This window comes from Lepus europaeus, chromosome 14 (assembly GCF_033115175.1).
Source record: "Lepus europaeus isolate LE1 chromosome 14, mLepTim1.pri, whole genome shotgun sequence".
In the NCBI taxonomy this organism is placed as follows: Eukaryota; Metazoa; Chordata; class Mammalia; order Lagomorpha; family Leporidae; genus Lepus; species Lepus europaeus.
In genome coordinates, this window is record NC_084840.1 from 55822817 (window position 1) to 55843788 (window position 20972).

A 20972-nucleotide genomic window follows, 5' to 3' on the forward strand; every position below is an offset into this window, starting at 1 on the left:
GGCCACCTTACACTGCACCCTCTGGCACATAAGCAGGAAGGTGGATTAGAAGCAGAGCAGCTGGGACTCCAACTGGCATTCCACTATGGGATGTCCCCATTGCAAGCAGAGCTTAACCCACTAGGCCATAATGCCAGCCCCTCTACATTTTTTAAAGCAACACATGCACATAGAAGGCATGTTTATCATTCATTGGTATGTATTAGAATGTCTGCCCTCCAGCAGTCACTGAGCACACAGCAGGTTGGCCCTGTTGGATTAAGGCATGGCATCGCACTCAATGACATTTTTTCTGTGTCTTTTTCCTTATAACCATAGCATTACTCCTGAACGTGCCCCTACGTTGGGCTAAACTAAAACTGCACATGTTTTTGCAGTCTTATTTGGTTTTCTTTGTCTTCCACCACCAGACTTTGAACATGGCATCGTGTTCAAAGGTCCCAATATAGTCCAGCACCTTTATTATTATTTCTGTTTCAGTCGCAGGCAGTTTTTCTTGATATCATGATAAAGAAGCCCTAGGGAAGTGCTGCAGAACACACTCAGATGCAGTTCTCAAAGGCTCTGAGAGAGACACACGCAAAGGCAGACCAAAGCAGGCTCAGCTGCTGGTCCCTCGTGGGATGACTGTAGTCTCTTCCTTTCACCCTCTGCTCACAGCACATCCTGTGTACCCTGGGGACTAGCTTGGCCAAAAAGAATTTTAAAAGACTGCCGGCTTGCCAAGTGGATGAAGTCACCATCTCACTATTTTCTGAGTTGTTGAGAGGTATTCTTCAGAATACCTTACTGTGTGTGGTGTTTGCCAGAATGCATACTGTCTCAGACACGCTGTGATTGAGAGGAATGCATGGATTAACAACATAGACCTTAAACCTGATAAAGAGATCATTCACGCCCTGTTAATAACTGTAACCCGTACCAATATCTTACCTGTTCTGCTCCTAACATCCTTCTTTTACAAAGTGTAGAAAGCTTTCATTTAGTGCTACCCTTCATGTACCATCCACACGCACTTAATGATGGAAACACAGGAGGCACTGCAAGGTGAAGTGCTGTAAAGAGTACCATGAGTTCTAGTCCAGTTTGTCTACGATGTAGCCTAATTTCCTGTGCCTCAATAATAGTAGGAAAACAAGGCTAAATTAACCAGAGGAAGATAAGATTCTGAAAAAAAAAAAATCTCACAGCAAGTAGCAGGCATACCCTCTTTTTCCACAATTGAAAAAAAACAAATCTTGCCTCTTGATAAATAACAACTTCTGGGAGTCAGAAATGTCAAATTTGCTAGACTCTACACTGGTAACAATGGTTTCCTTACATGAAAGTATATCAGGTTTTAAGCTTCATATTGATTCGTCTTTTAGAATGATCACCAATGATGCTTTAACTCATATTTGCTTAAGAACTGTTTATTCCATTCAGTCAGCAAAATTGAATAAGCTAAACTGTACACCAGACATGTACTGGTCTTAAAGTATTTCCCAGTAAATAGGACCCAACCCAAGTCCAGTAAGGGTGCAGACATTGAACAAGGAGCCTACACATATATTTAATCATATTATTATGTTAAGCTCTATGTGTTAGTCTACTCAGGCAGCCAATCACCAGTTACCATGGAATGGGTGGCTGAAACAACAGGAATGTATTAACTCACAGTTCTAGAGAATGAAGACCATGATCAAGGTGCTGGTGAATGTATTTCCTGGTGATGGCTCTCTTTCTGACTGTGTTCTCCCTGCCTTTCTGCTGAGTGTGCACAAAGGCAGTGAAAGAGCTCCAGGGTCTTTCGCTCTTCCTTGGAGGACACCAATTCTATGAGATGAGGTTCCCACTCTTGTGATCTCACTCAACCTTTGCCACTTCCTCACAGGTCCTATCTGCAGATAACGCTGGGGGTTAGGGCTTCAACATAGTAAGGTGGTGGAAACTAAATTCAATACATAACATGTTCTAAAGGAAATTTTAAAAGTATGTGATTCTAAGGGATCTCAACATTTTATCAGTGAATAAGTTGACAGCAAGCAAGTGTTTAACCATTCTCCATCCTCAGAAGCTTCTGCAACTCTACCTGTGGAACAGGCTCTGTATCTAATTGTGAACTATAGACAGACACAGTCAAGGTCACCGACTACATCCGGAAGCTGCATTTGCTTTCCACTGTAACTGGGCCATCGCCTGTGCTCACTGTCTTCGCCATGTGATTGCCCTGCAGCCTGCACTCTGTTGGGTGGAGAAGTGGAACCCTTGAACTATATTTTCTTTGAAAATAGAAGCTTTCTTTAGCAGAGAGCTGCTTTCATTTCTTTGGGAACCAGTAGCAATATTTATTGTGATTATACAAGGTAACTTCAAAAAGTTTCAGAAAACTAAATTAAAAAATATTTATTTTGGTGCAAAATATTTTTAAATCAATGTATATAGCAAATGGATGAATCTGGAAAACTCACACTTAGTGAAATAACCCAATCCCAAAGGGACAAATACCATATGTTCTCCCTGAGCTGTGATAACTAATAGAGCACCTACAAGGAAATCTGTAGCAGTGAAATTGACACTTGCAAAGCAATAACTTGAACAGCCAGCCCTTGTCGAGGGACAGGTTTTTTTCTTCTTAATGGAGAATGGAGATGGAGGAGAAGGTGGGGTGGAAATGGGGGTGGGAGGGCAGGTATGATGGGAAGAATCACTATATTCCTAAAGTTGTACTTAGGAAATCTATACTCATTAAATAAATGGCTTCTTTGGGGGAAAAAAAGGAATCAAGGCAAAAAAATCATTATATAGCTTTTTTATAATATGTATTTTCCATGAATTTTTGAAGACTTTTTATGTCATAACAAGAATAAAGGAGGCCGGCGCCGTGACTTAACAGGCTAATCCTCCGCCTTGCGGCGCCGGCACACCGGGTTCTAGTCCCGGTTGGGGTGGCAGATTCTATCCCAGTTGCCCCTCTTCCAGGCCAGCTCTCTGCTATGGCCCAGGAAGCATGGCCCAAATCCTTGGGCCCTGCACCCGCGTGGGAGACCAGGAGAAGCACCTGGCTCCTGGCTTCGGATCAGTGCAATGCGCCGGCTGCAGCGGCCATTGGAGGGTGAACCAATGGCAAAAAGGAAGACCTTTCTCTCTGTCTCTCTCTCTCACTATCCACTCTGCCTGTCAAAAAAAAAAAAAAAAGGGATACTTCGATAGATGATAAAATATTTTAAAAAAAGAATAAAGGACCCAGTAAATTCTTTTTCATTTTTTTATTTAATAAATGTGAATTTACAGTAAATTCCTAAAGTAACCATCTAGCTGAGTTATTTTACATTTCATTTTAGATGTTTTATTCTTTAGTTTCAAACATGTTTATCAAATATGTAAAAAGAAAGCTTAGCTGTATAGCTGAATTTACATATTTTTAAGGATTTTGGAATTAGTTTTAAAACCTTTTCAATTTTAATGTACTTTGCTAAAATAGAAGAAAGTAGGTAAAAATGAATTCCCTCAGGTCTCTATGAAAGAACGCTAGTGTAGCATAGTCAGAAGAAAGTTAGCCTAACCTGGAAGAGGTTTAAGGGCCCCTATGTGTCTGATGTTCTTCAGTCTGACAATGAAACTTGTATTGTAGTAGATTGTACATTAGCCAGGGTTCTCCAGAATGGAACTACTAGGATATGTGTGTGTGTGTGTGTACATTTATGAATGTACATTTAAACACACACACAAAAAGAAATAGAGGAAGAAGAAGATTTTAAGGAATTCTCACAAAATTCTGAAGATTTGGTGAGACCAAATCTGATAACGCAGACTAGCAGGATGGAGAAGCAAGGTAGAGACGGAGCTTAAATTCAAGAGGAATCTGAAGGCAGGATTCCGTGTTGCCCAGGGGAGCTCAGGTTTAGTTTTCTGTCTGTTGAGACCTTCAACTGATCGGATGAGGCCCATCCACTTTCTGGAGGACAGTCTGCTTTACTGAAAGTCCCCTGTATTAAGTGCTAATCTCATCCAGAAAACACCTTCAGACAAAGAATCCAGAGTAGTGTTTGACCACGTATCTGGGCATCATGGCCCAATAAGGGGGGACACATAAAATCAGCCATTGAAGCTAGCTCCTTCTATGTACCAATAGAAGGTGTCCTGGAACACCAAACCTGAGGAAAGTGACATAGCATTTGAGTGTGTGTGTGTGTGTGTGTGTGAGTGTGAGTGACTGAGCTCACACTTTGGATTGCCTCCTTCAACCTCAGAACTCACCTTGAAAACAACAGTAAACTCCTGTCTTGTTCTCCTTCCATCACCTTCATGTGCATGTTATAACACTTAATCTCACAGGTAGAGTGTTAGTGAACAGCTACGGTACAAAGCCTGTGAGAACAATTAGCAAATGCATGAATGGATGTCTAGTTTTCCTGCTAGTGGTTACAGCTTTTTCTACATAAAAGCCTTAACATTTCTTCACTTCCGTATGCAGTATATGTAAATTTTAATTTTAATGCATTACGTACCATGGCTAACCACTAGGTTTTAGGATAGGGTTCAAAGGAGGAGAGGAGGTGGCTAGTTAAAGTAGAGACACTTTATTTTGGAGGTGACAGAAGGGTGGGTAAAGAGTGGGGTTGAGCCTGCCTGGACAGATGGCAGGGCTTTGAAACTAGGCTTCATTCTCTGAGCAGCAGGCAGAGCACCACATGGACTGTGATAAAGTGGGTGGTGAGCACGCAGAAACGCTCTTACAGTGCATTGTCTCAGCAGTTTGGAGTGTCCCCAGGAGTGGGGCTTTCCAGAGCAATAAACATTCCTCTGGTCTTTACATTATGTACTTGCACCCAGTTTCGTCAGGCCCAGTTTTCTCACATAACTACTCATAATCATAGAGTAACAAAACCATGTTTCAAGGAAGGGGTTTCAGAAAGTTTCAGGCAACAGAAACTCTGCTCAAACTACACTGAATAATGAGGGGAATTTTCTGGTTCATGAAACCTGGGGAGTACACAGGGTAGAGCTGGTTTTAATTACTTGGGTAGCTATCACAAAATACCTTAGAGGAGGTATTTGTAAACAACACTGGGTTATGGCTCAAAGTTCTGGAGGCTGGGAACTCTGAAAACAAAGCAACAAGAGACTTGGTGTCTGGTAAGGGCTCACTGTCTGCTATGTCCTCAACTGACAGAAAGCTTAAGGAAGCTCCATCAAGTCTCCCATTCATGAGTGTGGGGCCCTTATAACCTAATCACATTCCTTTGGCTCCACCCTCAAATCCCATCTCAAGGAGTAGGATTTCAACATATGAATTTTGGAGGACAGAAATATTCAGACTGTATCAGTCACTCCCCCAAAATAGGAGAGAATTTTACTTAGTTCTCCTATAAAACATTAAGGGAAAGTACATACAGATTTATAAAGGAAGTCACATCATTTCATTCATTAACTGTTCAGCATTTATTTGGATAGCTATATTTGAAATGCATGTCTAAGTACAATGGGGGGGAAAAGACATGTTAGTCATGTCAAAATATCTCTGTTAAGTTATTGATTTTTCTATAAAAATCAAAATGGATCTCGATTCATTAAGCTGGTTTTCCCCCAGTTGGAAGTACTAAGACATTAGGAAGTTTAATTTTTTTTCCTCCTCTTGTTCTACCTGCTCCTACTTTTATCCCTCCCTACCAACTAATATTTCAATCGATTTTCTTTTTGTAAAAAATGCAAAGCCTTTCACATTGCAAATAATCCTCTTACTTGGCTGCTAAAATAAGATCATCAAATAAACCTGATACATGAAATTGTATTCTTTCTGACTGTTTTCAGTCTAATGTGAATCAAAGCTTAAAACTATCATTTGCCCCAGGGAATTGACAGAACTCAGATTAATGAAGGTGAGAGTTCCTGACATTTATTTACTTGCAAGACAAAACAATAGAAATTCTATAATAAGCTCAAAGCCAGTAGCCAAGCTCCTGAAGGATTGCTTCCAGCCCTATCTCTTAGTGGTTTGGGTAATGGTATTATTGGAATATCATGAATGGAGTTTACATGATGAAATATATAAATATTTAAATAAATATAGAAATACAGAGCTAGAAGATAACTTATGGATTATTTTGTTGTTATGACATCACAAATTGTGGTGTTTTATAGCAGTCTTTTTATTATTATTTTTAACTTAGCAAAAAAAGTTTACTGCTAAAAATGTCATCCATCTTGTTTTATAAGTAGTGTTTACATGACCTGAGATGCTTATTAAAGAACTTTAAATAATTAAACAAAGGTTAAAAAAAAAAGAATGAAAATTACAGGACTCGGAGTTATACTATTTTCCTTATGAAAAATGAATGTTAATCAGCTTTTAAAAATAGCATACATTTACTATATAATTGGCCATCTTTCATTTGCCTAACTTAAAAAGCAACCAGTTTATCCAGGATATAGTACAGGTTCAATAAAGGTGGATTGAAGAAAGGAATGAATGGATGAAAGAAAAAAAGCAAAGTCAAGACATTCAACTCTCCTATTAATAGGGAATTTAAAGCTCATGAGTGGATCTTATGCTAAAGATACCAGGGCATCAAGAATACTAGTGATGGGAGCCGGTGCTGTGGCTCAATAGGCTAATCCTCCGCCTACGGCGCCGGCATACCGGGTTCTAGTCCCGGTTGGGGCGCCGGATTCTATCCCGGTTGCCCCTCTTCCAGGCCACCTCTCTGCTATGGCCCGGGAAGGCAGTGGAGGATGGCCCAAGTGCTTGGGCCCTGCACCCGCATGGGAGACCAGGAGAAGCACCTGGCTCCTGGCTTCAGATCAGCGCGATGCGCCGGCTGCAGCGGCCATTGGAGGGTGAACCAACGGCAAAGGAAGACCTTTCTCTCTGTCTCTCTCTCTCTCACTATCCACTCTGCCTGTCAAAAAAAAAAAAAAAAAAAAAGGAAAGAAAAGAATACCAGTGATGGGGCTGGCAATGTGACATAGCGGTTAAGCCGTTGTCTGCAATGCTGGCGCCAGTTCAAGACCCGGCTGCTCCTCTTCTGATCCAGCTCTCTGCTATGACCTGGGAAAGTAGTGGAAGATGTCCCAGGTCTTTGGGCCCCTGCACCTGTGTGGGAGACCTGGAAGAAGCTTCTGGCTTTGGATCAGCACAGCTCCAGCCGTACGGCCAATTGGGGAGTGAACCAGCAAATGGAAGGCCTCTCTCCCTCTCTCTCTTTCTCTCTCTCTCTCTGACTCTCCTTCTCTCTATGTGTAGCTCTTTCAAATAAATAAATAAATCTTAAAAAAAAAAAAAAAGAATTCCATTAATGTGTGAAGCCTTTGGAATCACTGCTTTTTGCACGTGGTACCCAGTGAAAAAACCTGTATTAAGAAGTAAATAGCCCACTGTTGAGATGGAGCATATTGGGAGAACTAGGGTGTTTTGGGCCACATTGTCGGAAACCAAATTAGGGACTAGCATTGTGATTGTGATGTAGGGGGTTAAGCTGCCATCTGAGCCAGGAACACAGGATCGGGTCCAGGCTGCTCTGCTTCCAATCCAGCTCCCCATTAATGCACCTGGGGAAACATTACTTGGACCCCTGCCACCCATGTGGGACACAGATAGAGCTCTGGGCTCCTTGCTTCTGCCTGATCCAGCCCCACTGTTGTGGCCACTTGGGAAGTGAATCAGCAGATGGAAGAACTCTCTCTCTGTCTCTCCCTCTCTTTGTCACACTGCCTTTCAAATAAATAAAATAAATCTTTAAAAAAACAAAGAAACCAAATTAGCAGATTCCTTAGCTTACTTGCTCTTCTTACTACTACATTCTATTCTATGGAAAAATCAGGCCACTTTTAGTCTTCCTCCCCGTGATTACATTTTTATCCTATTCAATAACCATACTCATTAAATGCTACTTAGTGCTGTCATTCCCCATCTTAGTACTCTCAGCCTTCAGATTTTATCACAGTCACCAATCTCCCTACCTGTTCTCAATTATTTTGTCAAGTTAATAATCTTGCCATGTTTTTAAAGGAATTCTGCTTCTATTTTACATTAATGTAATATTTGATAGCAATTCCTTGTGGATGCTGATAAGAAGCCTAATTGAATAATCTTTGAGTTACCTTACTGAACATAGAATAGAAATTTAGTTTTAAGAAAGTCTGTGAATATAAATAAAATTTTGTCCTGACTTTTTTTTTGTTTTGTTATAGTCTGTCTATGGTTTACAAAATGATATTAGAAGCCACAGTCCCACTCACACTCCCACACCAGAAACTAAACCTCCAACAGAAGATGAGTTAAATCAACAGGTGAGTCAATCCGTAAGATGATTTGTTGAAGTTTTACAGAGTAATAACTACAAAGGCAGATGGTAGACATTGGTAGCAGTTTTTTAAAAAGATTACCTGTATGGGCAGTTGTTTCATATAGAACATTTGTAATTATGAAGCTATCTAATTATAAGGTATGTAGTCACTTGAAAATGTATCAATACTTGCTATTGGTTTTCAAAACTTTTCACTCTATTATGTCCCTAAATCCTTTCTCTTTCCCTTCTAATCAATTTTTAAAAATGATGTGTTCTGATTTATAAATGTTTCCATCATAGTTATTTTGTACTCCAGAACTCGGTCTTAAAAGATGAGAGAAGAAGTGGCAGTATTTCCCAAATCTGGTGAAGTAACATGACTATGATGAAAACATACTTATTCTTTCTTCTACAGTACTGATTTCTCCAAACTCTTGAGGTTTTCCCATATCAACACTGATGAATATAGCTTATTTTTCACTGGTTGATAGAATTTTGGCTCTAAGAAATATTTCAAAGCAAAGAATAATGTTTCGTATCAAATAATAGTTATAACTCTTCGTTGATAGCATGGGGCTTTTTTCCCCATTTAATTCTTTACACCTAATATTTCATTATAATATGGTTTTTAGTAATATAATGTATACTTCTCTAGTGCATTTATAATCATTACAAAGGAAAAGTAATCCAAAGATAGTTTTTAATTAAAGTTTGCTGTGTGTGTTTACGTTCATGAATATTTGTAATGAGTTGGTAAAGTGATTCACAAAACACATGTCATTAGTGATTTCTGGGGATAATATTAGGAGTAGGATTTATTTCTAAAATTATAGTAACACATAAAAAAACATTTATTTTCTGAATTACGTATTTGTGGGAAAAATGTGATTCTGGATTTGGTTGTTCGCCATGAAACAAATGTTTAAATTTTCCATAACACTTTTAAAATAGTTACATTTTTGTAAAGTAAGACAGCACATTCAAACTCATTGCTGTTCTAAAAATGATGCTGGTTATATTTACATTACAATAGATTTTGCTTTTTGTTAACTATTAACAGCCTTCTCCTATAAGTTTTTTTTTTTTTTTTGCTAACTTTGAAATTCTGTTGACTGAGTGTGCACTTTTTATCTCAATTGCCTAGTCTGTCAAAATGAAAAATTCTATTATTCATTGAAATATCAGTTGAAAATTCTAGAAGTGTCATTACTTAGAGGACTAATTCTCTAACCCTCTTTTCAGATAAAATATTGGCAAATACAGTTAGATAGACATCGGTTAAAAATGTCAAAGGTTGCTGATAGGTAAGTATGCTAAGGTGTTCTAGCAATTTAAAAATACCATTTGATAATTAATTGTGTTAAAGATGGTAAGAAAATTATTGGGAGGGGAGCTGAGATAAGCATTTGGAATTATTTAGGAAATGTTATCTTCTATTTTCCTTTTTGCACATAGAAAACTTTGAAAGAAGTTTTTTTTAGCTCAAAAGACAGAAAGATCATTATTGCTGTAAATCCCTAAATGACAAATTCTCATGCAATGGAGACTCAGATACAGAGAATAATTCCAAAGAGCTGAATCTTTTTTCTCTTTCTGAAAGAAATGAAACTTACTAGTTCCTTTTTGTCAGCTTGGAGCTCCTCTGTAAATTTGTCTTAACATTTGCAATCGGCTCTGCTATTGCATGACTTCAAAATTTTAATTAAACTCAGATTTTGAATATTTTCCTTTTCTTCATTAAATCCATTCTTCATGATATTTATAGTGTTCACTTTTGGGCATTGCCAACTCCTACCTCTATAACTTTCTTCCTTTTTCCCCCTTGTGTTTAAATATGTTTTTAAATAGATTTTTTTTTTAAAAATTAATTTTTTATTTGAAAGGCAGAGCCACAGAGGCACAGAGGCAGAGAGGAGAGAGAGAGAAAGAAAGAGAGTGAGAGAGAGAGGCAGAGAGAAAGAGAGAAATCTTCCATCCACTGGTTCACTTCCCAATTAGCCTGAGGTCTCCTACATGGGTGCAGGGGCCCAAGGACTTGGGCCATCTTCTACCGTTTTCCCAGGCCATAGCAGAGAGCTGGATTGGAAGAGGAACATCCAGAACTTGAACTGGTACCCATAAGGAATGCTGGCACTGCAGGCGGTGGCTTTATCCACTAAGCCACAGCTCCAGCCCCTAAAATAGATTTTTATAAGAAATTAATAACTATTTATTAGAGATAATCCAAAACTCAAAACAGTATGAACTTAGTTATTTAGATTAAAGCCTATTATAAAGATATAAATTTTCAGCTAAAAATTTTATTTTCAGACAACAGTAGAGTCATATGCATTTGGAAAAATTTCTACAGATACTACATAGCCTTTATCCAGTTTCCTCCAAGGGCAACACCTTGCAGCACCATGGCTTACTATCACAACTAGGACCTTGGTTTCAATACAGTCAAAACACATAAAATTTCCATAACCACAAGGATTCTGCATGTAATTCCTTCGGCAGTTCCAACTGCTTCTCTCGCTCCTCGCCTGACCTTGCCCCCTCATTCCTGGCACCCACAACTGTCTTCAGTTCACTCATTTGTCCTTTCAGGAAGGTAATATAAGTAGAATGGAATAATATGTAAATCTTCCAGGTTGGCTTTTCTTTCCTCCCTTCATAATATTCATCCAAGTTGTTGTGTATGTCAACTTTGTTCCTTTTGATTGTTCAATATTAGTCCTTGATATGGGTGTATTGGATGTATCTTAGTTTGTTTAACCATTTTCCTGTTCCAGAACATCTACATAACTTTTAGGTGTTTTTTTTTCTCCCATTTTTAAAATAGAATTTTTGTTAATATTACTCTTTTTCCTAATTTTATGAATACTTTTAACAAAAAATTTTTTTAATCCATTCTGTAAGTTGGCTTAAATCAGTTCTGCTACAGGTGGATTGGAATCAAGGATTGAAACTTACCCTCGCTTGCCCTTCACTCATTAACCTCTTCCAAATGGCTTGTGGAGAGATGAAATCCTTAGATACACAATAAATTGTTGCTTATAAGTTCTTGAAATGTAAAAATTATCATTGATTTTGGGTTTTTAAAAAATATTTATTTATTTGAAAGGCAGATTTACAGAGAGAAAGGTAGACACAGAGAGAGGCCTTCTATCTGCTGGTTCACTCCCCAGGTGGCCACAATGGCCAGAGCTGAGCTGATCGGAAACCAGGAGCCAGGAGCTTCTTCCGGGTCTCCCACATGGGTGCAGGGGCCCAAGGACTTAGTCCATCTTCTACTGCTTTCCCAGGTGCATTAGCAGGGAGCTGGATCAGAAGTAGAGCAGCCGGTGTTTGAACTTTCACCCATATTGGATGTTGACACTACAGGCCAGGGCTTTAACCCACTGTGCCACAGTGCCAGCCCAATGATTTTGTTTTATAAGTGAGCAAGGATTCTGTGGCCAGATATTTTTATATTGCTTATCTTACTTTGGAATGGGTATAACCTCAGCCAAAAAACTAAGTGAGATTGATTTTTTCTTTTCTCCCTAGTCTACTAAGTTACACGGAACAGTATTTAGAATATGACCCATTTCTTGTGCCACCTGACCCTTCTAACCCATGGTTATCTGATGACACTACTTTCTGGGAACTTGAAGCGAGGTATGTGACATTTTTACTTCCTTCTAAATATGTCATTTATTTCAGGATCTAAGTGAAATAGGAAGGATCTTGTAGCTAATTAATAATAATGGTGATATTACTCTTTATCAACTCTATGCCATATTTTACTATTCTTGTTCAAGGTAATTGTTTTTGAACTGCAGACATCTGCATTTTCATTAAGATTTGCATTGCTAGAAGGACAAATAGAGGTACAAGTTTCAATATATATAATTACTCAGCGTTGGAACCTTTGGTTCTTGAAATTTAGGTCTTTGCTATTATGTTCCTTGAAACTCTACATAGCCATAAGCAAAATGAACTTACTTGTAAACATTCTAAACAAAACTGACAAGACAAAGACTTCTTAAAAACGAGCCAGAAGTCTCCTGATTTGTTTCCTGCCAGAGCTATATACAGGAGAAGCATTTATCATCAATCTTTTTTTTTTTTTTTTTTTGGACAGGCAGAGTGGACAGTGAGAGAGAGAGAGACAGAGAGAAAGGTCTTCCTTTTGCCGTTTGATCACCCTCCAATGGCCGCCGCGGTAGGCGCGCTGCGGCCGGCGCACCGCGCTGATCTGAAGCCAGGAGCCAGGTGCTTTTCCTGGTCTCCCATGGGGTGCAGGGCCCAAGCACTTGGGCCATCCTCCACTGCACTCCCGGGCCACAGCAGAGAGCTGGCCTGGAAGAGGGGCAACCGGGACAGAATGCAGCGCCCCAACCGGGACTAGAACCCGGTGTGCCGGCGCTGCTAGGCCGAGGATTAGCCTGTTGAGCCGTGGCGCCGGCCTATCATCAATCTTAACAGTCATAGAAAAATCTTTCATGTCACTTTGCACAGAAGTGATTAGTACTGTGTAGCACTTCTGTAGATTGTATTTCTGGACCATCTCTTTTGTAAACATCCAGCCATGGAGCTTAAACAGCTGACAAATCCAAATCTCTTCAGCCACAAGTTATAGATATTATAGAAGAGGAAGCTAGAACTCCAAAATGCCATGGCTTATGCAGGATTAGGTCATTTATTTGATAGCAGAACCTTGAATGGGTAGTAAGGCCTTTGATTACTGATGTATTTTTCCAGCACAGCTAGCTCCATGAGACAGTATTGTGTAGAGTTAAGAAATGGAACTCTGGGGTTAGCATATCTAGATCATTTTCCTTTATTACTTGTCTGACACTGCCAAATTATATTCCTTTTGTGCCTTTTCTTATCTATAAAATGATAAATTATTACATGTTTCATAAATTTGTTGAAAAAATTGGCATAATTAATTCAGAGCATTTATCACCTAATGTTCAATAAATGTTAGACTTTATGATTAATCTAACTTATGCCTTATGATGATTTCATGATAATCAATCATGTTTTTTTCTGGAAAACAAAGATAGAAACTTCAAGATGTATATAATTTTAAAGGGAAATATAATAATACAATAGAGATTATAATGAAAATAATATGTATTTGGCTTTTTTTTAACCTCTACAGCAAAGAACCAAGCCAACAGAGGGTAAAACGATGGGGTTTTGGCATGGATGAAGCATTGAAAGACCCAGTAGGAAGAGAACAATTCCTTAAATTTCTTGAGTCAGAATTCAGCTCAGAAAACTTAAGGTAAGACACGTTTGGATCTTATACTATAAGATAAATACCACATTTTCTTTATCCATTCATCTGATGATGGACACCATTGTTGATTCAAAATTTTCGCAATTGTTAACTGCAGCTCTAAGCGTGGTGATGCAGGCATCTCTTTGATACATTGTGTTCATGTGTTTTGGGTTTATAAGGAGTTGTGTGATGGCTGGATCATATGGCAAGTTTATTTCTAGTTTGTTTTTTTTTTTCTTTTTTTTTGACAGGCAGAGTGGACAGTGAGAGAGAGACAGAGAGAAAGCTCTTCCCCTTGCCGTTGGTTCACCCTCCAATTTCTAGTTTTTTAAGAAATCTCCACAGTGTTGAGTGACTGCACTAAATTTACATTCCCACCAACAGTGTATAAGCTTTCCCCTTTGTCCACAGCCTCACCAGCTTTGGATTTTGGCCATTCTGACAGGAGTGAGGTGATATCTCATCATGGTTTTGATTTTCATGGAAATTGCATTTTACAAATGAGACATTAAAAATATTATGTAGGATCTCTGTCTTTAATGTGCTGTACACTGTTATTTAATGCTATAACTAGTACTCCAACAGTATTTTTTTCACTTTGGTGTTGCTATATGGGGCAAACTGTTGAAATCTTCACCTAATATATACTAAACTGATCTTCTGTATATAAAGAGAATTGAAAATGAATCTTGAAGTGAATGGAAGGGGAGAGGGAGCGGGAAAGGGGAGGGAAGTTATGGGAGGGGGGAAGCCATTGTAACCCATAAGCTGTACTTTGGAAATTTATATTCATTAAATAAAAGTTTAATAAATGAAAAAAAATGAGACATTAAAATAGGCTTTAATGGCTCTATTTGAGATTATTGGAGTGAATGATAACTTTCCTCTACATGAAACTGTTTTTCCATGAGCTCTTTCATTCATTATTCTTTTGAAACCTAATACCTTGTATTTACTTTTCCATGACTTGTGCAGTCCTGCAAAATTCATTATGGAAAGGTTTCAACATTTATTTTTTGTTGGACTTAAAAAAAAAAACAGGCATTGTCACATTTTTTCAGATTTAACATGAACGACTACCAAACCATTCAGAAATACATAGAACATTAGCAGATGTCTCATGGATGAAGCAGGGTGACTACGGACAGAAACTGGAGAAGTTTTTTTTGTGAGCCTGCCATAGATTGTTGGATGTAGCTTCTTATTCTCTCTCAAGTGTATGGAAACCTTTGCTGAGGGAGCTCTTGCAAGATCCACAGTTGCTGCAGATTTGAATTGGGCCTACTAAATATCACTTTCTCTGTTGAGGTTATATCATCAATGATAAATGTAAGAATGCATTGAAAAAATATATTTTTTGGCATTTTAGTGGATTTTATGGTAGATGTTTCTGTAGTTCTCTAAGTTCTCTAAGGGCCATCCTCAGCTCCTTTCCCAGGAGCATAAACAGAGAGCTGGATCAGAAGTGGAGCAGCCAGGTCTCAAACTGGCACCCCTATGAAATGCCAGCACAGCTTCTCCATATTCACCCTCATTATTCCCATGAACAGGAGATCCAAAGAGTACAGTTGAATGCTCTACTTCACCCTGACATCTGGATGCTTTTTGTCCTAGACCCGTATTTCCTTCAATCCCCTCTACCTTTCTAATAAGTGCCTGTTTAGTAGCCTCTTTTGAATCAGCAAAACTGAGATAGGATCAGGGCTCTGACTCATGTGCTGTTTTAAATTATTTTTGATTTATTTATGTATTTATTTATCTAAAAGTTAAGAGTGATGCAGAGAATGGGAGCAATACACACAGAGAGAGAGATTCTCAATCTTCTTGTTCACTCCCCAAATGGCCACAACAGGTAGGGATGGCCAAAGCTGAAACCAGGAGCCAGGAACTCCATCAAGGTCTCTCGCATAGGTGGCAGGGGCCCAAGGACTTGGGCCACCTGCTGCTGTCTTGCCAGGTGCAATAGCAGGGCGATGGATCTGAAGCAGAGCATCTAGGACTTGAACTAGCACAGCAATATGCAATACCAGTATTACAGGTGATGCCTTAACCCTGGCAGATGTGCTTTTAACAGAACTTAAGAGATTGTTTTCCGTATTTCTTTCTAATGAATTTTACACTGTGAGTAAAACATATAGGGGGAAGTCAGTACAGGCCTGATGTTGGAAGTCTTCAAACAAAGTGAGTTTTCTATTATGATATTTTTTAGAGATTTATTTTATTTATTTGAAAGAGAGTCACAGAGAGAGGTAGAGACAAAGAGCGAGGTCCTCCATCTTCTGGTTCACTCCCCAGGTGGCTGCAATGGCCGGAGCTGCGCCAATCTGAAACCAGGAGCCAGCAGCTTCTTCCAGGGCTCTCACATGGGTGCAGGGGCCCAAGCACTTGGGCCATCATCCACTGCTTTCCCAGGCCATAGCAGAGAGCTGAATTGGAAGAGGAGCAGCCGAGACTTGAACCGGTGTCTATAGGGGATGCCGGCGCTTCAAGCCAGGGCTTTAACCCACTGCACCACAGCCCCGGCCTGGAGTTTTCTATTATGTATCATGCTTGAGCACTGCAAGATAAAGGTAAACATGTATTACACGAATATTTGTTTTTTGAGCTATCAGAGTAAACACTGGTGTCTTTTCATTTAGATTCTGGCTAGCAGTGGAAGATCTGAAGAAAAGGCCAATTAGAGAAGTGCCCTCTCGAGTTCAGGAAATATGGCAAGAATTTCTGGCTCCAGGAGCTCCCAGTGCCATTAACTTGGATTCTAAAAGTTATGACAAAACCACACAGAATGTGAAGGAACCTGGACGATACACATTTGAAGATGCTCAGGTTGGTATAAGGTTGAACTTCTTATTAAAAAAAGTGCTGTTGATAAGTTGGTGAGATATTTTAGTTTTCTTTTCAATATAAATGCCTACTATTTGTGGTATTCTCAAAAAATTTAGGTAATTGTATGTAAAATAACCTAAATGATCCATAAAAAGACAAAGACACTTTAAAGTGAATGGTTTTTTTTAAACCCTGGGAATGTTTTCTAAATTTCAGTATTTTTATATGACAATTTCATAACGTGCCATAGTTGAAACATTTGAAAACTTCTACTTTATTTTTTACTTTGTTGTCACCCAATATGTTATCAAATTCCATCTAATGATGGCCCCATCCTGGTCACACACATTTAAAATCTTAAAGTATCCTCAATATGGTGATTTAAGATTCTGACATTCCTGGATTATTATTTAATTATTTAATTGGCTTAAATTATGTCAAACTCAAACCAGTTTTGTCTCTGGTAAAGAACAAAATAGTAGATTCAGTCCTTTAGTCATTTTCTTTCTTTTTTTTTTTAAGATTTATTTATTTATTTGAAAGAGTTACACAGAGAGACGGAGAGGCAGAGAGAGAGAGAGAGAGAGAGAGAGAGAGAGAGAGAGAGATTGGTCTTCCTTCCATTGGTTCACTCCCCAATTGGCCGCAACGGCCCGAGCTGCACTGATACGAAGCCAGGAGCCAGCAGCTTCCTCCAGGTCTCCCACGTGGGTGCAGGGGTGCAAGGACTTGGGCCATCTTCCACTGCTTTCCCAGGCCATAGCAGAGAGCTGGATCGGAAGTGAAGCAGCCAAAACTCAAACCGGTGCCCATATGGGATGCCAGCACCTCAGGTGGCAGCCTCACCTGCTATGCCACTGCGCTGGCCCTTTTAGTCATTTTCAAGTTAATTTTTTAGTAGAGTACAGAAGCAAATGAAAGTGATTTTAAATTTTGAAGATGAAACTTTAATGTTCTTTTCTCAGACTTAAAAACAATTGCAATTTCTACTTTCTTTTTTATTTATTTGACAGATAGACTCAGACAGTGAGAGAGAGAGAGAGAGAAAGGTTCCTTCCATTGGTTCACTCCCCAAATGGCCACTATGGCCAGCGCTGCGCCGATCCAAAGCCAGGAGCCAGGTGTTTCTCCTGGTCTTCCATGCGGGTGCAGGACCCAAGCACTTGGGCCGTCCTCCACTGCCCTCCTGGGCCACAGCAGAGAGCTGGACTGGAAGAGGAGGAACCGGGACTAGAACCCAGTGCCCATATGGGATGCCGGCACCACAGGCGGAGGATTAACCAAGTGAGCCATGGCGCCGGCCCCCCAATTTCTACTTCGTTTCAAACGTATTGGTGATAAAGAGGAAAAATAAGCTTATGGTGAGAGGATGTTATCTCCAAAGGATGTGTTGAAGTTGTCTCGTCAGTGAACACATACATGCATCACAATTTCTTAGACTTTTTTTTTTTTAGAGAGGAACACTAAGTCTAAAATATGTTTTGCTTTTGATAACATTAGTAAAATAAAATAAAATATAGAAGATGAAGGTTAAGATACACAAATGCCCTTCCTTCTTTCTACTCTTGGTAGTCAAAACATTTGGCTTCAGTTGAAAGAAATGAGCCATTGTGAAGAAAACGAACACAGTTTTTAACAGCTAATCAAATGCCCCATTCCCTGTGATTCAATCATAGTCTCCACTGTAGAAGTAATTACATTTTCAGACACACATGATGGAGAGCAGGATGAAAATTCTGGCCCTTTGGTTCACTCCCCTTCTGATTTATCTGTCTTTTAGCACAAGATAAAATGTCAAACATGCTTATAGAGTCTATAATGTATAAAATGTTTGGAATGCCCTTCCTGAAGTCTTATAAAAGAACATTTCTTGGTTGTGTTATTGAAACATTTCTGTTATTGAAAAATATTCTTGCTTAATAGGTCTTCAATAAAATAGAAGGAAATATTTTCTATAGGAAACATAACCACCTGGTCCCATTTTTCTTTTTCAGTTAACCTCAGATATTTAACTCCTGCTTTTTGTGTAATTTTAAAAAATTCTGCCTTCAAAGATATCATACTAGAAATCCCTGCCATTGTGTGAGAAGAAATGCAATGTAATGGCTAAGAACAGAAATTCTGCAGCTAAATTGCTGGGCTCTGCTCTGTGACTCTTGAAAATGCTTCACTTCTTCCTGACTCAGTTTCTTCATCTGAAAAATGTACATAATAGTGGTTGCCATTCTCACTGGTGTTTTATGAGGATTAAAGAAACTAATATAAGCAATCACTTGGATTTGTACCTAGCATATCATCAAGCATATATGAGCATTTACTATGCACATCTCATGCCCTGCTAAACACTTATCACTCCTTTATTCCTAACAATACTGCTATTTCATAGATTCAAAAATTAAAGATTAGAGAGATAAATTAATAAGCCTAAATTTACACCATTTGTATGTGATAGACTTTGAACAAGGTAGGATCTGAATTCCAAAGTGCTTAATTCCAAAACTCATCACTCTACTTTTCAAACAAATTCAGATACATGCCAAATTCATCATTCTCTTGAAGATGACTCTTGAGCTAGGTCTTGAGGCTGAATCTAGAATGTCATTAGGTGGATTCAGAGTAGCTTCAAATTTTCACTGATGTGTTTAAGACCAGAGAGAACAAAGTCATTTCTTAAAATATCTATTTTATCCAAACCCAAAGAGATTAGGACATCCAGGATACTCTCAAATAGCTCAAAAAGTTACATTTTTTTAAACTTTCATTTAATACTTATAAATTTCCAAAGTACAGCTTTTGGATTACAGTGGCTTTTTCCCCCTCATAACCTCCCTCCCACCCGCAACCCTCCTATCTCCCACTCCCTCTCCCATCCCATCAAAAATCTACATTTAACTGTTATTTCCCCGAACTAAGAAGACCCAGGAGCATTTAATTTCCCTGAGCTGCAGTAGACCAAAGCAGGTTCTCTCTGGACTGGCCTAAGACTGAATCGAAGGAATATTTTTTTTTCCTCTGTTTAACTTCTTTTTCCACCATCATCCATCATCAAAACAGGACATTGCAGACTTATTAGGGGTAAATGATTAAACAGTTACCCAATCTGTGATTGAATGAGTTTTTAACAAGCACACAAATTTTGAGATTTAGCAATTAAATGTCACAAAACTTATTTTGGGACTTGTGCTCTGATTCAAAGTGGGTGTGGAAGACAAATTTCCATGTAATTTGAACCAAGGAGATGAATCATCTGGTCAGTTTGCACTCTGAATAAATGTAGAGGCCAATAGTATCCAGGATTATTTCTCAATCTTCGTTTCACATCATCCATTTTTGTCCTAGAGTCAAGAGATAGCAGATTTATTTGTATACTCAAATGGTCTATATAATTCAACAATTTCAAGTTATACATGACATCTCATTAACTAATTCCATTTTTTAATTTTTTTTTAACTTTTATTTAATGAATATAAATTTCCAAAGTACAGCTTATGGATTACAATGGCTTCCCCCCTCCCCATAATTTCCCTCCCACCTTCAACCCTCCCATCTCCCGCTCCCTCTCCCCTTCCATTCACATCAAGATTCATTTTCAATTATCTTTATATACAGAAGATCAATTTAGTATATATTCATTCCATTTTTTAAATGAGTGGTTATGATTTTCCTTCTCAGTAGCTCCAAAACAAATTTAAATAGCGATGCATTTGTGAAATCATGAATTTGAAGATCTAATTGTTCTGTAAACATAGGGGTTCTCATCAGCATTATCATTACTATTTTTGTTTCTACTAGATTTGTTCTTTGACCACACATGGTATCTCTAGCGTGATCCTTCTTTTTCCTAAGAAATAATAAAGAAGATTCTCAATCACTGGTTTGTTTTTGTTTTTGTTTTTGTTTTTTTTAGGAGCACATTTACAAACTGATGAAAAGTGATTCGTACCCCCGTTTCATACGATCCAGTGCCTATCAGGAACTTCTACAGGCAAAGAAAAAGGTATTGGTGCTTTGTGACCTTTTTGATATAGTTGTGATTTTTAATTATCTCGCATGATTACTTCTGCTGAGCCCAGGCTATTGGACAAAAGGTAAGTGAACATAATCCAAAACCCTCCCTCAAACCTTTGCATTTTATAAGGGTCATTTATGTTGATTTTGTTTTTGTTTTTGATCAAATATTTTATTATTTGTTTTATGCTTTACAAAGCTTTTGGACTCAATTCTCATTTTCATGTTAGTCTTCTGTATGCCTTAAATGTCATTACATCAAAAATTTGAAGGAGGCATTTTTTTCCTTTTGGTCTACTAAGCTAGAACGTATGCTTTGTATCACAAACCTTGTAGCTAAAAATAGACTACTTCTTCATGACAGCTACCAAAGTATAGTAATGATTGCTTCTGAATAATTTTTTATCCTAAATCACTTAGTATCCTTGTAATAGGAACCAAGACATTTTGTGAGAGTTGTAGTAGACTTCATTATTCAGATAATGTTTATAATAAAATTTTCACTATCCATACTCATTAAATAATCAATGTAGCAGGAAATGGAAAATCTGGACATAAAAAGCAATATCACTCATTATTTTTAATGTTAAAATAGTCCATTACTTCTTTAA

The 20972-nt window shown here is 38.4% G+C and overlaps 1 protein-coding gene across 6 annotated transcripts in view; it reads left to right on the plus strand.

Annotated features, from left to right (window-relative positions):
* RGS7 (regulator of G protein signaling 7) overlaps positions 1-20972 on the plus strand; it is a 524234-nt gene that overhangs the window by 482361 nt on the left and 20901 nt on the right. For all 6 annotated transcript variants that reach the window (XM_062210668.1, XM_062210671.1, XM_062210673.1 and 3 more), the window contains 6 exons: positions 8173-8271; positions 9513-9574; positions 11802-11912; positions 13405-13530; positions 16167-16353; positions 20261-20350. In XM_062210668.1, the coding sequence (XP_062066652.1) occupies positions 8173-8271; positions 9513-9574; positions 11802-11912; positions 13405-13530; positions 16167-16353; positions 20261-20350 (675 nt within the window). The remainder of the gene's footprint in view (positions 1-8172; positions 8272-9512; positions 9575-11801; positions 11913-13404; positions 13531-16166; positions 16354-20260; positions 20351-20972) is intronic.